The sequence below is a fragment of the Gymnoscopelus microlampas genome (genome assembly GCF_963454915.1).
Source record: "Gymnoscopelus microlampas genome assembly, chromosome: 11".
Lineage (NCBI taxonomy): Eukaryota > Metazoa > Chordata > Actinopteri > Myctophiformes > Myctophidae > Gymnoscopelus > Gymnoscopelus microlampas.
Window position 1 is genome coordinate 42,984,029 of NC_139948.1, and position 19,937 is coordinate 43,003,965.

The 19,937-nt window shown below is 43.3% G+C and overlaps 2 protein-coding genes across 2 annotated transcripts in view; both read right to left on the reverse strand.

The window, feature by feature from the left end:
* LOC311055986 (far upstream element-binding protein 2-like) overlaps window positions 1-19,937 on the reverse strand; it is a 184,890-nt gene that overhangs the window by 69,702 nt on the left and 95,251 nt on the right. The gene's annotated exons all lie outside the window — the stretch shown is intronic.
* snrnp70 (small nuclear ribonucleoprotein 70 (U1)) lies at window positions 66-11,425 on the reverse strand. The gene is made up of 10 exons (XM_084072322.1): window positions 11,238-11,425; window positions 10,123-10,276; window positions 9,646-9,708; window positions 8,826-8,880; window positions 8,675-8,739; window positions 8,472-8,534; window positions 8,291-8,372; window positions 3,922-4,023; window positions 3,724-3,823; window positions 66-1,757 (listed from the first exon to the last, which is right to left on the reverse strand). The coding sequence occupies exons 2-10, from the start codon at window positions 10,267-10,269 to the stop codon at window positions 797-799; spliced, it is 1,638 nt and encodes a 545-aa protein (XP_083928448.1). The 5' UTR covers window positions 10,270-10,276; window positions 11,238-11,425; the 3' UTR covers window positions 66-796.

Genomic DNA, 19,937 nt, shown 5'->3' on the forward strand with positions numbered 1-19,937 from the left:
CACAGGCTACTGTATTAAGAAAAAAGAACATGTATACAAAATAATTGAAAACCACCATGCTTAAATAAAAAAAAGAAATCATTTTTATTCCAAGAGTAAAGATGCTTAACATAACATAATTCCTTTTACAGTGGAAAATTTGCAATTAGTCCACTCTGGTCATGCGGTATTGTGTTTGTTCAGTTTTTCTTCAATCAGTAATTGGGTCCAACTCAAATGAGATTCCAATGGGTCCTCTCTGGGCTGAGATTTAGAGGCAAATAAAAAGCTCAAAAATCAAACAATACGATCAAACATAGCTAGCTACTGTTTCACAACATCGACTTCTACAATCTGAAGATGCCTAACAATTGCTTTTCAAAAAAAGTCCCTCCCAAAAATATGAAAATACAATTAAAGCAACCCAGCTTTAAATTCTAAAATACATTATTAACATTTGGTGGCACGGATTAGTTGGGCAAAGTGGTAACTGGTAAACCATCACTGTCCTGTTGGATAAGCAAGTGTTGTGTAAAAAAGAAAAATACTAAGGGGAGTAATTTTACATTTATGCCTTTCAATTAGTCTGAAAGAGAGAAGGAATGATGCTGAGCTGTGGTACAGATGTTGAGAAAGCCCATTAATTAATTAAGTTCCTTAAGCATAACCTGTTCTGTGACAGGCAGAGGAAACAGACCAGTCAATTATACAGTATCATTGTCGAACGGGGATGGGTGGGGTGCTGCTGCAGGTTCAAGCTAGCAACTTGTGTACAAGTGAGTCTGTTGAATAGAAAAAAAAGAACGAACAAGTAATCTCAGTACTCTTCTCCCTGCGCCTCATTCTTATAGCCATTTTCATTGGATCCGTATCCTTCACCAGACTGCATGGACTCCTGGTCCATCGCCATTCCATCCTGGCTGAGCTCTTCGATTGGTGGTCGGGGTGCGTCTCCCTCGCCGCCGTTGCCCAAGTCATCTTGGGGGCCCATCTCGTCCCGCATGGAGCCGTGCCTGTCATCTCTGCGGTCTCCACTTCCTCTCTCCCTGTCCCCACGGTCTCTCTTGTGCTCCCTGTCTCCTCTATCCCTGTCCCCCCTACGCCTACCCCCCTCTCTGTCTCGGTCACGGTCCTTGTCCCTGTGGCTACGTCTGCGGTCGCGGTCTCTGTCGCGCTCCCTGTCCCTCTCCCTGCTGCGTTCCTCCACGCCCCCCTCCACTCCCTCCGCCCCCTCAGCTCCCTCCTCAGCTTCATGCTCCTCTGGCATCCTGTCGGCCCCTTCCCCCATCATGCCATCTGCTGCACCCATGCCGCCCTCCTCACCGTCCATGCCCTTGCCCCTCTCTCCCCTGTCTCTCTTGCGATCGCGGCTACGGCTGCGTCGTTTCCTGTCTCGGTCACGACTCCTCTCCCTGCTGTGGCTTTCATCAGGCCCCCCAGCCCCCCGCTCCCTGTCCCCCCTGTCCCTGTCCCTGCGTCTACCACCGCCGCCGCCACCACCGCCACCACCGCCACCACCGCCCCCGCCGCCCCCACTGCTCTCCTCACCGGGCGCGCCCATGGGCATGCCAGCAGCACCCCTCTCCCTATCCCGTGAAGTGGTGTCACGGCGACGACGGTCGCGAGAGCGGGACCTGCGTCGCTCACCGCGGTCCTTGTCCCGATCGCGGCTCCGCTCCCTTCGGTCGCCACGCTCGGCACGTTCTGGACGCTCTCCGCGGTCTGGACGTTCTCCGCGGTCTGGACGCTCTCCGCGGTCTGGACGACCCTCACGGTCCCTGGGAGGGGATAAAGAACACTATTGAATACAGTACAGTATTCTGGTTGCAGGCAAAATGATCTCACTTGTAGGGATGTACTGATACCAAAAACTCGATACGATAATTTCACGTCCACGATACATTATCACAATATTTCAAAATAAGACAGATATCTGTAGGACACAACTATTAATTTATTATTGCATGAGCTGTGACTGTAATGTAGCTCATGGTGTCCACCATTCACTTAAATTGACTGGGGTCCACAAGGGATCTAAACTTGGTCCCCTCTTTTTTGACCTTGTGTTGCAATGCATTGTGGGCTTATAGATCTGCACTTGCTTGTTGAGGCTCCGTCACTTTGGCTTGTCTTTTGGTACAGAGCTGGTAGCATTTGTTATCAGCCCAGTAGCAGCCCTATAGCCAACAATGGTTAGTTGTTTAGCAAAATAACCAGTGATCAGTAATGGAGTCACTACAAATGAGATAGAATAATTAGCAGTGATAGCGTGCATTTAAGCCACAACATTAGAGTAACATTTAAGTCAGCTGAGTAGCTGAAACAGGAAACGACGCAACACGCTTACTGTAAGTCAGCATGTCGCTAGGCTGTGTTCATAGCAAACATACGCAGTTTTGCTTAGTTACAAAACATCTGCTAAGGTAGGCTGACATGGCCAGACTAATATCACTGCTTAGATATTAGTCTTGAATCTCTGTGTGGAACCTGCACAAGGGGCAATGGAATGTTGTAAAGATCAGTAAACTCGCACAAACAATCTGCACATATAGACACACACAGCCGGAAGCGGAAGGCCTACAAATTCACGCCCACTTTTGACACTCGGGGTCCGTTAGAACGATGAACTGCAGCTCTCAATGCAATCTCTATGAGAGGCATTGTAAAATACCGTAATTTCACTGGTTAACTACGGAAGCTGTAGCGATTTTTTTTGTGTTCTAATAAACTGTCCCATTTGTTTAATTTATCCTTTTTAATGTCCCACATCTGTCATCTCGATATACTACCCACAATATACTATAATATACTTCATCAGTGTGTCAAAACCGCTAGCATCGGAGATTTAGAGTTTAAGTGGTCGCATGGTATTTACGTCACAGACGCATCCCTTGAGGTTTTCAATACCCAGAAAACTGGCGAAAGTGTCCGTTTTCAATATGTTTTGGTCATTATCTCTGGAACAGAAGGTCCAATCTGCTCAGTTCAAAGCTTGTTGGATGCGTGACTTTGAGGACATTAAGCACACAATGACACATTTTCGGGTTATTTTTTTTAGGGGAGGCGAGATCTTAGTTGGGCAGGCAACCGCCTGTCCTGTCTCTACAGTGGGTATACCACTGGTCAGCGCTCGGCGCGCTCCGCGCTCGTAAAGGCAGTGATGTCACTGAAATGCGACAACTTGTCTGTCTGCCGTCTACCCTGCTGTGTTAACATTATGGGTAACTCGTTAAAGTGGCAAATTAAATGTGAAACACATCAACTATTAAGAAAACAAGAAGATATGTTGACAAAGACACTCGATACATTTGGAAACATATTTTTATTTAAATAAATATCGTCTCCAGTTAATGTAGGAATATTTTAGGCTAACTCTCATATCCTCTCATAGGGAATGCATTGAGAGCTGCAGTTCATCGTTCTAACGGACCCCGAGTAGCGGCGCTATCTCAAAAGTGGGCGTGAATTTGTTGGCCTTCCGTTTCCGGCCGTGTGTCTCTATGCATCTACATATATTGCTGTGAACATGATGTCCATCCTCTGCTAGCCAGGTCGTTTCATTCTCATTACTGCTCTGGTGTTCCAATTTTCGGCCTAATTACCTAGTGTCACAGCCACGGGTCCAAAATACTATCGAGAAAATATTGTTATCACAAAAACGACAATATCGTTACATCCCAACCTACTGCTATCGTAACATAGAAATAACAGCACAAAACAATCTGTTCGGAGGACATTACTCACCCTCCTATGGCACGATCATCATAGCGTGATGCATCATCTCTACCAGAATGTTTGATGTTAACGTCAGCTCCACCTCTCCTGGTGCCACCAAGTCCGCCACCTAGTTGAATGAAGATAATCAACATGAATGGGATATCCAACTCTGAAGTTCTACAACTAACATATATTACAATACTCATGCAAACTTATGTAACTCACCTAGCCTGCGGGGGTGCCAACCTTTAACCGTACGTCCTCGCTCCACGTCCACCAACACTCGCCTGCCATCAATCTTCTTCCCGTCAGCATGCTTATAGGCGGCTGGAGGGAGGGGTGGGGGGTGCAAGGGCAGGGAAGACAAAGGGCACGTCAGTGGGGAGCATGGTCGCATCATTGTGGTTAAGGAAACAAAGAGTTCATGGTTATACTGACCAGGAGCAGGTGAAGCCGAGAGGGCTGCTCTCTGGGTTAAAGCTGAAGGGGATTGGAGCTGAACTCCTTCCACCACACCTCAGGAGTGTCCGACACATAACAGCTTTACCTGATTACCCAACCTTAACCGTGAGTTCTGCTTTTTGTAGCTCTGCATAGATCTACAGTAATACAGTGGATAGTACTTGGCTTTTACTCGACTTACCGATCTCTGCACGACAAACTGCAAATGTACGTGGAAATAAATCCCATCTTTATTTTTTTAAAACCAAGTACTTCCCCCTGTATAAACATGAGTAATTTTAATAGCATCCCAAATTTAGGTCAACACATGTGATCACATGTAATGTGATTGTCACATCCATCGAGCTTTGTACTTATTCGTTCACCGGTTGTCTGAAGACTTATGGAGATGAAGAAAACGGCCATGGTATGGTTCAGCTTCCTGTGGAGAGCGGTACGGTTGGCCTCAAGTTGACATGAGAGATCCAAGACAATCAAACCCCATTTACTTTTTATTTAACCATTATTTAACTCTAACTTAACTATGACCCCACCACAGGGTTTACTTGGTTAACTAAATGTGTCTAGTATCCATATGATTGACATCAAATGCACACCAAGTACAAGTTGAAACTACACAATTTTGACTTCAATTCTCTTTAATCCTGAAAAGGTATTTTGCAATAATTACATTTACAAAGTACAGTAGTTTTGAGGCTGATGTTAACATTCTAGTCCACTTAAAAGATTGAGGTTAACACGTTGTGGTTAGCTAAAGCATTGCTGTCATCTAACAGTATGCAACCAAGTTACGGAATAACTAGACATTCCAATTTGCTCACAGGCCGTGTAAGCCAACTGGATGTCTCTTTGCAATAAAACTGAATACAGTGCCCATAACATGATCCTACAACACAAATTGTATTTTTGGACAATTTGGACTTTTGGTCCAAAATGGACTTTTGCATTTTGCAGCGACAAAGTCTTCAGATTAATGAGTTTGGGCAGTAATAAATTACAAATATTAAGGGTGTGTACCCATAGCATTAGTATTTCACTGGGACAAAAACTAAAACTTCTTACCAGAATCACGAGCCAGATAACCTGGGACGTACTCACTGGCGGTCACAAGGTGTTAATCTCACAATGATCTGCCCATCTAAATGCCCCCCTTCCCCCCCCACACACACACACACAAAATAAAAATAAATGATATACAGCCTCAAGATATCCTGCAAGTCACCGAAATACTGGTGTTGATGTTCAAGTGCAATTTATATCACAGCATGTTTTGTTAGTTAAGGAAGCTGTACACTATATAGGTGTTATGGTGTGTGGTGTCATAGTAGTAGTCTTAATGGCTTGGCCTTGTGAGCTGTTGGACAACCATCAACAAATGCAAGAAAATATTACCCGTCCTGCACTTACGCGGATCAAACTATCAACCAGTTGGTCGCTTCCATTTGCCAGTCAACAAGGGGATGTCCCACAATTGGGACATCATGGTTTAGTTGCTTACATTGTCCCAAAGTTATGCACACGCCATTATCACACATGATCCATCTTTTACGACTGTAGAATTGGGTGAGATCCAGATGACCCATCCTGGCAGCTACACTGGTCTGCTGTGGTGACGAGTCCCTTGGCAAGGCCTAGTGTGCGCATCTTTTATGTCCACGGTGAGGCCATATTTACCCCAAAACCCATTACACACAGGGCCTTACCAAAGCCCTTCACCCAATTTGAGGGCCTTACCAAAATCCCTCATTGTACACCCAGAGGGCCTTACCGGAACCCCCTCAAAAAGCACAGCAAAGGCACTATGTGCATACTATCAAACACCGCACCAAAGGATAGTACCAGGGGCCTTACCACAACCCCTCCATGTCCTGGACATACTAAATATGACTACTCTTTTCAATAATAGGGCCTTAACAAATTCTCCATACTCCTACACAATCTGCCCATCTGAGAAATGTATCTAATCTAAAAGGAAACTAATCTCTTGAGTTGTCTTACCAAAACCCCCTCACAGATAAGGCCAGAACATACTATGTGCTTGCTTACCTGAACTTTCTTTAACGTAAAATAAATAAAACACACAAAAAAAACACCGTATTTCAAAAAGGGAGCTCATTCTTAAGTATTCACATGCTGAAATAAATGTGATCGTGGATCTATTTCTAAAACTCTGGGGGATTTCCAATATCTACACTGTCATACGAGTATGTGTGTGATTCACTTTATGCATAACTTTATCTCACTATTCTATCTACAATAATCTGTAATCTAATTACCCTGACTAAAATCTTTCAGTTAGATAGTGGACGTGACAGTGTATGAGAAGCCTATATTTTAACTTTATCAAATTGTACCCTCGTCAGCCTATTCTATTAAAGCCAGCTCAATACGCATTAAGTACAAGTCAATCTGATTTGTTGATATCCTAATCCCACTTGAGATACCAGATCGCTCTACGTTATGTTGTCCTATGGGAGACGACTACCTGGAGAAATTAACCCTTCCCCCCACTATTACTCTCTTCACAGTCCCTGCTCACATCCTGATTACTTTTTAGCTAAACAGGTTTCTTTTCTCTTTCCTTTATTTATTCATTCAGAGAAAGCTCTCTTTTTCAAGGACGCGATTTGGTCCAAGCTGTTGGCCTCTTAAGATAAGCTAGTGTGGACTTGGTTTTCCAATCTTCTCCCTTACCGCATGAGGTACACTCACTGACCTGATGTGCATTGCAAAAAGCAATGGAAGAAATAAGATCTGTAACACTGTAGCTAGACTACAGTCCTCATTAATATGAGGTGGCTTTAACACAAAGGGCAGATTCATTGGGCACCCATCGTTACACTAATGGCCTGGGGTGCGTTCAATGGACAAAGCTCAAGTTCAACGTTCCGGCTCCTTGGCCTTGCTTCAAAGGAAAAGAGCTTTTACCATTGAACGTAGCTCCTCTTCCCTAATTTGGAGATGGAGGGTGGAAAGAAATCTTACCCATCATACAAACCCATTATACCAACCATATACTGAGCTGTGGTAGTAGGGTGTAGATGTATCATAACCATCATCATCATCTGCAAGCCAGTTCTGGCCAATAGCCATCACAGATTGGCGGCTGCAGTGGCAATGAGAACAACACACAGTTAATACACTGCAGGAGCCCCCCACATACCCCCTCCATATCAGTCCCTCACTGTGACAATAAACCAGGGGTAGGTCAACTCTGGTCCTGAAGAGCCTATCTACTATGAATTGTCTACACCTGGTACAAGAGTGGATCAAGCCCACTACAACACTACCTCTGGCTTCGAAGACTAAATAGTCGTACCAAGTGTGAAGTAGAACCAAGCTCCCCATGACCAGGGTTGAAGACCACTCATAAGAGCCTTGAGAAAGAGAGGCTGAACATCAATATCATCAGCACATAGTTGAGGGGCTTTCCCCAAAACTAGCCTTACACATTCCTTGTAACAAAAAGCAATTCTTGGTGACCAATCCGTGACCTTGTGCTTACCATTGCAGTCCGACCAGGAGACATGCTCTTCCAGAGAGCTACAACGCCTAACAATTAAAAAATATGCCCTATGACGGGCAAATATGTTCAGATTTACAGAAGAAAAGTCAAGACATTTCTACCTCCATCCCCCCACCTCCCCATCAACCCCGGTGGGGCAGACACTGAAAGAACCCCTTCACAGCCACACTAGTATTAGTCGACCAACATGCGCACCAGACACAGACAGACACGTCACACAATCCTCCAACTCATGTCACACACTTTAGCCATGCACGAATGGATGAATCCGTTTGCCTTCACTTACTCGCACACCTTTCCAATAAATTATAATTAGTTAGTTCCCAGTGGCATAGGAAAGGAGCTACTTGAGAGTGCCATTACTCCACTATTAAAGAAAACTGATGGGAGTATGGAAAAGGGCATTCAGCCTTGGAACCCCCACCCCACTATAACCTTGCTCCAATAAAACAGGTAATCAGTCCTCAGTAAGAGGCTTGATCACATAAGAACACTGCTGGGCCAATAAATTATTTATTCCCAATAATCTTTATGAATTGAGACTCCTAACAACTAGCCTCTCCCATGACTCACAAGCTTCAACAGCTCATCTCTGGTGATACTCACAGTGCATGTCCCTCTCGTGTTCGTATTCAATGAACGCATAGCCTCGCGGCTTCCCGGTCCTCTTGTTGTACACTATGTAGATCTGGAAGAAAGAAATGGCAATCAGACACATTACACTTCACGTCATCAACAGACTGGTAAGGCGAGAGGCAAAGATGTCAGATGGAGTCAAAACACGTACCCGTTTGATGGGGCCATAAACCTCAAATTCACGGCGAAGCTTGGACTCGGTGGTGTCATAGTTCTGGAGCGATGATAATAGAATGATTAGACATCAAATACGGCCGGCTCACTGGAAGACATATTTACGTGTTCCGCACACTGCCCTCGGATGCAGGTCTTACACGTTGCAAATCAAAGCCCATTTATAGTGAGAATACTTACCACTCGTGCAACAAACAATGTCTTGAAGGCATCCCCTTGTGCATTAGGGTCATTATGGGGATCCCCTGAAAAGAGAGCATGATAATGTAATAACCTGTCACCTGGAATAATAATAATACTCGTGTACACATTTCATCAGGTGTAAACTTACAAAGCTTGAGTTCTGTCTCCACCACCGTCTGTCTCCTCTCGATCTTCTCTCTCCTCTGTAACACAAGATTTGCATCAGATTAATACAACATGGTAGCTATGGTTTATACATTTTATATTATGTAGTTTCTTTTTTGGATGCAACATATATTATATGATCCACATCCTACCTCAAAACACAGGGAAGGTGCTATTCTAAATTGTACACAACTTTGTTTTTCCTCTGTATATTCTAACCAGTATAATGTACCTTTGTGTGATGTAAACATATCACTCTTTCAATGTAAAAAGAAATAAAAAATACATTATGTATCTGTTGCAATTGTAAATTGAAGATATCCATATTATGGTCATCAACCACAGTTATTGTATTACAGTGTCTGTAATACAGACACTTGTATTACAACTCAATATATCTTGTGTTGCGTTGTATTATACATGTTGTTGGACATTACTTCTAGCACAGTCTGGTAGAGTCTGCTACATGCACAATTCACTGCACAAACACCTATGAGCATAAATGAGACCGCTCGAATCTTCAGCTAGCCGGTAAAACCGGAGTTGTTGGCCAGATAACTTTACATATTGTAACGAGTCAGCCAGGTTCTTAATAACCCATTAAGGCCCAAGGCCGTTTCTACGAATGCCTTCTAAATCAGTAGTTCTCAAACCTTTTCGTAATTCTAATTTATTCAGAAAAGCCCAAAAATAGCCGATGTACAAGCCATTTTTGAATAGCCAACGTTAAATCTAAAATGACACAGATGCTTTCCCGGTTTTAAATGGGTTTTAAATGGGTTTAAAATCTCCATTCATCTTACCTTTCTCTCCAACCTCTCATCTCGTGTCTCAGCCCTTGTTGGTGGCGGGGCGTCTCTGGGATCCTAAATATAAGTGGAAATGATTAGTCACATACTGTATACAGTTTTCCATCATCTCTGCAGAATGCAAACATTATGTTTATGTACATAGGAAAATAAATGGGAACCAAAACCAATACATTATGGACTCTCATTCCATTTGTATACTCTCAGGAGATTAACAATTGAAGGGAGTCTCCGCACACTCAAAACTGTGCAAAATCAGATTAGATCAGGCATCTACCTGAAGAAGGTCTATGACTATGAAGGTCTGTGAGCTTGCCATCATTTTAATTTAAAAAAATCAGATTTTGCAGTTTCAAGTGTGCGGAGGGAGGCTCCCTTTAATTGTTCCAGCATCTCAACCAAGTCTACTGGCAGTTGAGCGGTGAGGTTTTATTCTCACTATTTACTCTCTCAGGAGTTGAAAGCACGTACCTCAAAGTGCCTGATGAACGGGGCGATGCCGCAGTAAGGCTGGGCGTGGTGCTTCTCATGGGGGAGCTTCTCTAGCTGTGTGAGGAAGGGGATGGGGTCCCTGGGGGCGAACAGGGCCAAGAGGTTGGGGGGTAAAAACTGAGTCATGTTTCACCTGGGGGGGAAAAACAGGAAACGGATTAATTGATAGGCCTATATACCATCACAGTGTAGCTTGCTGAACAGACTTACAAGCCGATGCCATTGTGTGCTTGCTTGCAATGATGTAAAGTAACTAAGTACATTTACTCAAGTACTATACTTAGGTACAATTGAGTTGTTTTTTTTACTTTACCGGCGTATTTCAAATACTTTTACTCCACTACATCTCGGAGGAAAATGTTGTACTTTTACTCCACTACAGTTATTTGAAAACTTTAGTTAGTAGTCACTTTGAGGATATAAATTATTAGATTATAAAACATACATTAACCATTTAATACATAGGCTGAAATAGCCTATCTATAAGCTCACAACACCTCGCATGGTGTTGTGAACTTGTAGATCTGCTATTTTCCAACATTTTAGTACTTCAACTTTAAGTATATTTTGATGCAAATACTTTTGTACTATTACTCAAGTACATTTTGAATTCCGGACTTTTATTTTATCAAAGTACTTCTACATTACAGTATTGATACTTTTACTTAAGTAAAACATTTGAGTACTTTTCCCACCACTGCTTGAACATATTACGGAGTATTTCTTTGTCTTAAAGCTATCGACACAATTCACCACAACACATTAACAGTTCCGTCACAACAAACGCCCGTGTTACCGTTTAGCTACACGCACCGTGTTACTACTACTCTTCTACTACTAGCTAGTAGCAGCAGCTGGCTAGCGTCAATAAGTCAACAAAAGCAGACAAAGGGGTATTTCTGTTGAAGAATATAACCGGTTTACACTGTCTGCAGCGTTAACTCGTACACATCATTGTATCAAATTATATATCCTATAATGGTAAACCGGTAGAGTTCCGTCCCAACATTAAAGGTACATTGTGTTCGTCACCAAGCTAACCATGCTAACAGTGCTAACGCTAGGCCTCGTGCTGCCCCTGGCGACTTTCTTACCTCAGATCAGTGTGTTGAGCGGCTCTGCAGCCTCAAACAGGCACAATGTAATGATCCCTCCGTATGTCACAGGTACACGTTACGACTAAATAGAAAATAACAAGACAAAATAGGAACTGGGACAAGCAGCAGACAACGCCGTAGAAACAAGTGTGCTGAATACAGTCGCCCGTCTCCTTATAATTAAAATGGCGGGACTGCCGTAAAGCGATTACCACCACGAACTGACGCAAATTCAGAGTCGTTTTCTGTCATGCCGGAAAGGAATCTTTGCCTTTGTAAATGGAAACCATGGAAACGTGTTATAAAACAAGTCTGGCCTAAAATAACTAAGTTAGGGGTTTGCTCCAGGTTCATGTTTTTACATAATAACACATTATACAGTGCAATTCCAAAATACAAAGGTATTTCACTAGAATATAATTGACTGTATTTTCTATTATTATCATTTACTTCTTTTGTTTTATGTTTTATGTTCTTTGGTTGATTGATTGATTGAATACTTTATTAGCAGTTTGCAAAAAAAAAGGACAGGAAAGTACAGTTAGTTAGGCTATGTCACATGGTGTATAATTGCGTTTCCTTTGCTTGATGTTCTGTGTAAAAGACATTGAATGAATTGCCTTGTTGAAATTTGCCTTGCCTTATGGACTTCACTTTAGTAGGAGTAGCCTTCTTTGAGACATTATCAAATCATACCAATGTGAGACACGTTATTATATACATTTTCATGTTGCTAAATTCCTAAACACGCTGGCCCTTTCGACACACCGGGTGCACCATCTAGTGGTAAATAAAGATAACTTATTTGGTCAGTTCCTTTGTGTTTTGCAAAGAAAACTATGCATTATACCTATAACACAATACAAACAAAATGGTCCTACACATGAATTAGGCTATTCATGATTTTTTTTTGTCTGGAGTCAAGGTATGACACCGGGCATACCTTGCCATAATTGACGCCCCTGATGGAGGGAGTGGAGGAGACGACAGGATGGAGTGGAGGCTGTTCCGCAGCCTTTGAACGGTCCCAGGATCACCAAAGAACAGTACACCTAGAAAGCATGTGATCACAACAAAATAAAGCTAGTTTCAAAAAAAAAAAGCCACATGGATTACCGCGACCGGACAGTTCCCCCCCTCTCCGATTCTACAAGACCCCGGTGTGTGTAATGAGGCGATCTCCGTGAGAAAACATTTGTTTTCGGTGGCAGTGGGGTGACACTATTACACTATTACTCTGGCAGTTAAAGAGTTAATCACCTTGTTATGTTGCTCATCACAGATGCAATACAAGATGGATTTAGCGTTGAGTAAACGCGACATCGTCGGCAACAGCTGTTGTAGATTGTGTATTTTTACCGGCGCTAGAGATCCTGCTCTATACCTGACTTTGTCCGCGTTCACCGTCAACGTTCTGATTGGTCAGACCCGTCAACGTTCTGATTGGTCAGACCCGTCAACGTTCTGATTGGTCAGACCCGTAAACATTCTGATTGATCAGACCCGTCAACAAAGTGATTGGTCAAGCTTCACGTGACACATGGCTATAAACACATTATAAACACATATCGATGACATAATGTATCAAAGGCGCCGCTACCATATTGACCGGATGGGCTTCAGTGTGATTGAATTGTTTAACGTCACAATGTCGTCATCACAAAAATAAACACAACGTCATTTAGCAACTTTTACCAACAAATACGGCCGCATAGAGTGACCTCCCCCTGGAAATACTTTGTCAACTCAGTGGATCAGATTGCCTTGGCTGCGATTGAGATAGCGTTCAATCTGCTATATTAGCAAAAAGTCACCGGCTTGCTTGATTGGCTAAACAACCAACTTATGGGCTTTGTGGATTTGTCAAACATTTGCGTGACATTTGTGGAACTGAACCAATACGTGGTAAGTAACCACGATAGGACTCTATACACAGAGCAAGACTTGACCCATCCAGTTTGATCTACGGTGTGAGAGACATGTTCTTCTGGACGGTACATCTGAATGGAGGACCAGGAGGACCTGGTTATGCTACTGTTACAGTGGAGCAGAAGGTTTATTCCTTTGGAGGCTACCGTGAGGGACGGACCTTCAACAACATGGAACTGACTGAGGTGCATGTCTTCAACTCAGTGTCTTTGCGCTGGGTGAAGCTGCCTCGGGTGACACCTAGAAGAGGAAAATGTCACCTTGAGGTTCCCTACAAGCGCTACGGCCGCACAGCTGTGCTGATAGAAGATACAGTCTATGTCTGGGGAGGAGTCTGGGGACGGGAGTTCGACAATGGGCTTTATGCATTTGATGTCGACGCCCACAAATGGTTGAAACCCAGGGTTTCCGGGACTGTTCCAGAAGGAAGGGTCTACCACTCAGCCTGTGTGTTGGGGAAGGTCATGATTATCTATGGAGGACACCAAGCTGACACCAAGCTGTCTGTAGGGGCTAATGTCATGTACAAGTTGGACACCACCACAATGGTCTGGTCTTTAATTAACACCAGAGGACCTACACGACCTGCTTCATCACGTCACTCTGCCACCATCATCGGGACAAAGATGTTTGTATTTGGGGGCTGGGGGAACCAGGGGGAATACTACAACACCCCCTTTGTGTTTGACACAGAGACCAACTGCTGCCTGAACATGCCTTCTGCACAGCTTCCTGAAAGACGCAGGAGTCATTCAGCCTTTACCTACAATGGGGAGCTGTACATATTTGGTGGCATCAAAAGTAAGCAGACCTTCAATGATCTGTGGAGATTCAATCCAGAGACCTTCTCCTGGAAGAAGGTTGAGCCCAAGGGAAAAGGCCCGTCTAAGATGTATGGTATGTGCTGTTGCATGATGGGAGATCGTGTCATCCTCTTTGGAGGATCCAAACAAAGAGTCTACACTCCCTCTGATGACCTGTTCATCTTAGACTTAAGTCCTCATTTGAAGACGTTATGTAAGCTAGCAGTTATTCAGTACGGTCTGGAGCAGTCTGAACTCCCACACAACATCAAGTGGGAACTGGCAGCCATAACAACCAACTAGTGCTGTGAGCCAGTGGTGTACCAAGTTTTTTTTACTTAAATAAAAGTATCGATACTCCAGCATCACCAGACAAGCCGTAGCTTTCTGAACAAGCTCCAGAGCTCTGATGGCAGATGCCGGAGCACCATGAAGGAGGGAGTTGCAATAGTCCAGGCGGGAGATGACAAGAGCCTGGATGAGCACCTGGGCTGCCTTCTCCATGAGGAAGGGGCGAATCCTCCTGATGTTCTAGAGGAGGAATCTGCAGGACCGTGTCACTGATGCGATGTTTGCTGAGAACGACAGTTGATCGTCCAGGGTCACACCCAGATTCTTCGCAGTCTGAGTTGACGTCACCACAGCATTATCAATGATGATGGCCATGTCTCGGTGCGGACAGCCCTTCCCCGGGAGGAACATCAGCTCGGTCTTGTCCAGGTTGAGCTTCAGGTGGTACGTCGACATCCACTCTGAGATGTCAGCCAGACAAGCAGCAATGCGTGCCTCCACTTGTGTGTCAGGGGGGGGGAATGAGAGGATCAGCTGGGTGTCATCGCCATAGCAGTGGTAGGAAAAGTCATGTGAGTGGATGACAGCACCAAGAGATGTAGTGTAGAGAGAGAAAAGAAGAAGAGGACCCAGAACCGAGCCTTGGGGAACCCCAGTAGTGAACCTGTGTGGTTCTGACACAGACCCTCTCAGCATCACCTGGTAGGAGCGACCCGTCAGGTAGGATGCAAACAGAGAGAGTGCAGAGCCTGAGATACCCATCCCCTCAAGGGTGGAGAGGAGGATCTGATGGTTCACCCCGTCGAACGCTGCAGACAGGTCCAGGAGTATCAGGACGGAGGAGAGAGTGTTCGCTCTAGCGGCATGGAGCGACTCTGTCATTGCCAAGAGGGCAGTCTCGGTCGAGTGACCCACTTTGAACCCAGACTGGTGGGAGTCCAGGAGGTTGTTCTGGTGGAGGTACAAGGACAGTTGTTTGAAGACAGCACGTTCAAGAGTTTTAGATAGGAAGGATAGAAGGGAAACAGCCATAACTCCAGTTCCCAGCATGATAAAGGCTTCAAACTTGGTAGGTGGTCCTACAGGATGGGCTGTAATTGTTGAAGCCCTGCCCCCTCTGCTTTCCTATTGGCTGGGGTTTAAACAGCCATAACTCCAGTTCCCAGCATGCTAAAGGCTCCAAACTTGGTGGGTGGTCCCAACGACTTCAAATTTCATCAAAAAACGACCACTTACATTTTTTCTTTCCTACCTCCGGTTTGTCACATTGCCTTGAAACTTCACCAACACACTCTCTAGGGGGTGTGGAGTTCAATGGTGCAACCCAGTTTTACCCGAAAGTGGCCGTAGAGACCCGAAACTCTGCCTACCCATTTTTGGGTACAGCGGTAAAGATCTGATGTTGATCAGACAGTGCACCGCGCTTCGGATGATAACGTTCGAAGCGGGTGGTACTTTTTCCACCACTGGTGGTCAGTTTGTAAATAGTTGGACAGGACACTGTCACACCATGTTTTATTATTTGGACCTCAGCTCCAGTTTTCACCTCTACAGTTTGAGGTGACAGGTGAAATTAAGTAATTACTATGATCTTACATAGTAGACAATAACTTAAAGATATTTTCAGTAAAGAAAGCTACCCAAAACTAAGGAAAACTAGTTTTTACTTGGGGGGCCCGCACTAGAGCCTCAAGCGCTTGGTTCTGTTTACTAAACTGCCGACAACTATTTGAGGAGGGTTGAAGGAGGTGAGGTTATGTATTTAGCATCTGTACAACATTTCTGGAGGGCTATTCCTTATGCATATGACTGCCTGAGATAACATGAAACTCCACAGTGCTGCTGCATTTACGTTCTAGTCAACAAGAAACAGACCATCATATGGATAACAGCGCATGCTGCAACTGTTTGAACATCCTGAATTATGTCTAGTAAGATTTTAAATATTGAATTTTCATTTTTGAACCACTGATATTTATCATTGATCTCTCAGCAACATAAGCTACTACTACATACTATTTGAGTCTGGATAGACACAGATGTAAACGACAACTGGTTGGTGGAGGCATACACTAGAAATACTGCTGTATTTTCAGTTTATTTAGTAATTACAAGAATGAAGTAATTAATTTAACTTTTGTGCTTTTATTTTCTTCTTTTTACAATACTTTGGCTTGTGTTGGATTGGATTGCATTTTAATGTATGAAAATGAGGGTTGAATAATTAATTGATTGACACATCTGTCTTGTTATGACACTTTGTTTTCTTACAGCAAATAATCAACAGAATGCGTTGCAGCCTGACCCACTGCAACCCACAAAAGCAATGGTGAAGGAAATATCAGAGCCCTCAGGTGGTTGCATTTATTTTCTTATTTTCCTTGATGTCTTCTACCATAATCAATTAATAACATTTCCCATAATAAATAAAGTTCTTTACACACTCTGTCTCGGTCTCTTACATGCAGTAGCTACATATTGCATTTCAATTACCAATGGCATAAGTCAACCCAATGTCAACATAATTTGATGTTTCACAGTGCCTGCTCCGTCTCATCGAAGAACTGTGTCAGGGAATATTATTGGTCCAGCACTACAACGAATCCCTCCAGGTGAGAATCTGTTTCTACGTCTATACACTACATCCTTGTCAAAACCTATAGCATTAATTTAACTCTTTAAATTAATTTGGTCAAACAGTATGAAATGCAAAGACCCAGGACCATGGTATGTGCATTTGGCTATAAGGCACAGGGGCCATATAATATTTGAATTAAACATAAATCTACTATATGAGCCATCATCAGTCATCAATTTCATGAATATGGAAATGCTAAAACCATGGCATTGCTCCCTTAAATTTCTTTTGCCGCTGGGGAGTTTTGCCCGTCTGGAAGTGCCTAGTATCACACTAAACCTGTGTTAGACTTAAGTTGGAACATCACATTTTGCAAATACAAAGCAATTAAACACTGTGAAAAGTTTGTATCTTATGGAATATTAAACATTGAATGAACTTATGTTAATGTGTAAATGTCTCACTAAATGTTTTTTCTTTTTTTCTTTTCTTTCTATCTTTCTTCATAAATTTCATAAGCTGCTTTCTGGAAGGCACAACACAATGACCATACCCAAAGCATAAGGATATTTAGGAAATATTGTATTCTATTTGATCCCTTTCTACAGTAGAATTGCATCCATTATACCTCTGACTGTGATCAGTCAGAGTACATTAAGCATTGTTGTTTTGCTCATATCTACTGCCATGCATCTGCTGCATTTTATATGCATTATATTATATATATATTAACTTGTTAATATATGACACAATGTAGACACAGAGGTTTTTTTTTTTTTTAGAGGTTGAAAAGTGTACAGACAGTTTCAGCCTTACCCCAGTGTACACTGATGATGGCCACAGGCTGAAACGTTTTAACACTTTTCAATCCCTCATGAAAATGATTTAAATGCCTTTGGACATCTTTTCAGTGCAAACCTATACATTCTTCTCTTCTCTTCTGAAGATGACATGTTGCTCAGGCATACACACATTCTCAAACAAAGGCACTACGTTAAAGATGAGACAATGTTTACATATGAGAGTGTGCCTGAAGTAAGCCTGAGGGCTTTTCCGTTTTCTAAGAAAAAGTATTACTGGATAAGGGCTGATTGAAAAACAATTAACAACCACAGAATTGTCTTGTATCGTGTTATCAAATTCCATCTGAATGTCACAACCTACTTTTAAAGAAATGCTGCAGCAGGACAGTTAAACAGTCATGTTTGCATGCCCTATTTCTTTTATCCCTCTTTGCCTTTCCGTGGGTGTTTTTTACTGTCAATATAGATGACCAGCGACAGCTGTGGCCGCAGGTAGGCCTACTGTATGTTTCTGGGTTGTCTGCCCGTCCGTCCGTCTGTCCGTATGCATTTTACGTATGAAATGTTATAAGTTTTGAATAATTAATTTATTCACACACCTGTCTTGTTATGACTGTTTGTTTTCCTACAGCATATAATCAACATGTGTTGCAGCATGGCCCCCTGAAACCCACACAAGCAGAGGTGGAGGAGATATCACAGCCCTCAGGTGATTGGATTTTATATTATTTCCCTTATCAATGTCTTCTTCCTTTCACATTTTTCTCTGAGCAAGCTGAAGGGATTTATTTCTTCTTCACGACAAAACACAAGAAACAAGACAGTGTTTAATGAAAGGCCCGGTAACTAACAGCCCCTACAAGCAGTGCTGCTCTTTATACCCGACCGAACAAAAGTGGTTTAGAGCCCTGCACAGGCAAATGATTATTGTGGCAGAATCAGGGGGCGGAGGTACATATTTTATAGTTACTGAATGAAGCATTAGAGGACACCACCAAAATCAATAGGGTTAATTTTGGACTTGGATTATGAGATATATTGAGTGCAAAGTGACATGTTGGCCTGAGGGTGGCAAAGAGAATGATCATGGGGTCATCATACAAATGCCTAGGGTTCATGCTTTGAGGTGAGAGTAATCTACCCACTGAAGTTTTTTATATCTTCTGTGCAAGTGGACATTGTGGCCCCGGCAAAATGTGTTAATATAGCATCAAAGTGTGGTGATGAGCTTGTAAATCTCAAGTGGAAAACTTGGTTGTTGTTCTCCTACAGAGCCACAGTCCTCCCCACAAGCAACACATGAGGAACCAAGTAGGTTATCCAATTTATAAACACAACTAGACTTTAATAATGCACTTTAATGCATTTACATTTTATGCATTATTTCTTAACAGCAGACTCAAGCAGAAAAGCAAGAAAGGAGGAGAGAAGAGGCAAGTGATCATCACATGCAAAAATGTATATGTTACTGTTATGACTGAGATAGGTCTTTATAGATATTCAGATCCAATTCATATGATACAAGAGTATGAGTACATGAAAACATGATTTTAGTCAGCACTGTAATATTCTTTTTTAATTAACGGCAGTGTGGGGACAAATGATACATTTAATTTTCAAATAAATCATCTCTCTAGCATCCAGAGACCGTAGGATCCTTATCCTGGGTTGCCCTGCGTCAGGGAAAAGCACCGTTGGGAATGCTGTCTTGGGAAAGAAGCTTTTCCCTGTGCGACCACCTTCTTCAACCACTGTTGAGGAGGGCGAGGATTCACTATTGAAGAAGACGCAGAGGGTGAATGGTAGGAGAGTCACTGTGGTGGACACACAGGGGTTGAGAGACCCTGGACAAACTGATCAAGAGAGGTACAACAGTGAGTTGTTGAGGTGGCTGGCAGAGAGCTACCCTGGCCCCCATGCCTTTGTCTTTGTGATGGACCTGCATGCTTACCAACAGACATTATCACAAGATGCAGACAAGGTGAACTGGGTTACCGAGGGAGAGGCAGAGGAGAGCAGGGCTACACAAGAGACAAGGGAAAAAGCACATACGCAGACAAACAAGCAGCCCAACAAGGGGACTGAACATGAGAGTGATGTGGAAAGGGGAGGAATGGAAAATGAGGAAGAAGGACCAGAGCAATGGGTGAGGGCACCACCAGTGGGAGAGCATCGTGAAGAACAAAACGTCAAGACCAGTAAGGCTGCGGGTTTGCTGAGCATCCAACAGTATTTCGGGACTGAGGCTTTAAAGTACACCATCTTGGTGTTTACTTGCGGAGACAAGTTGAGT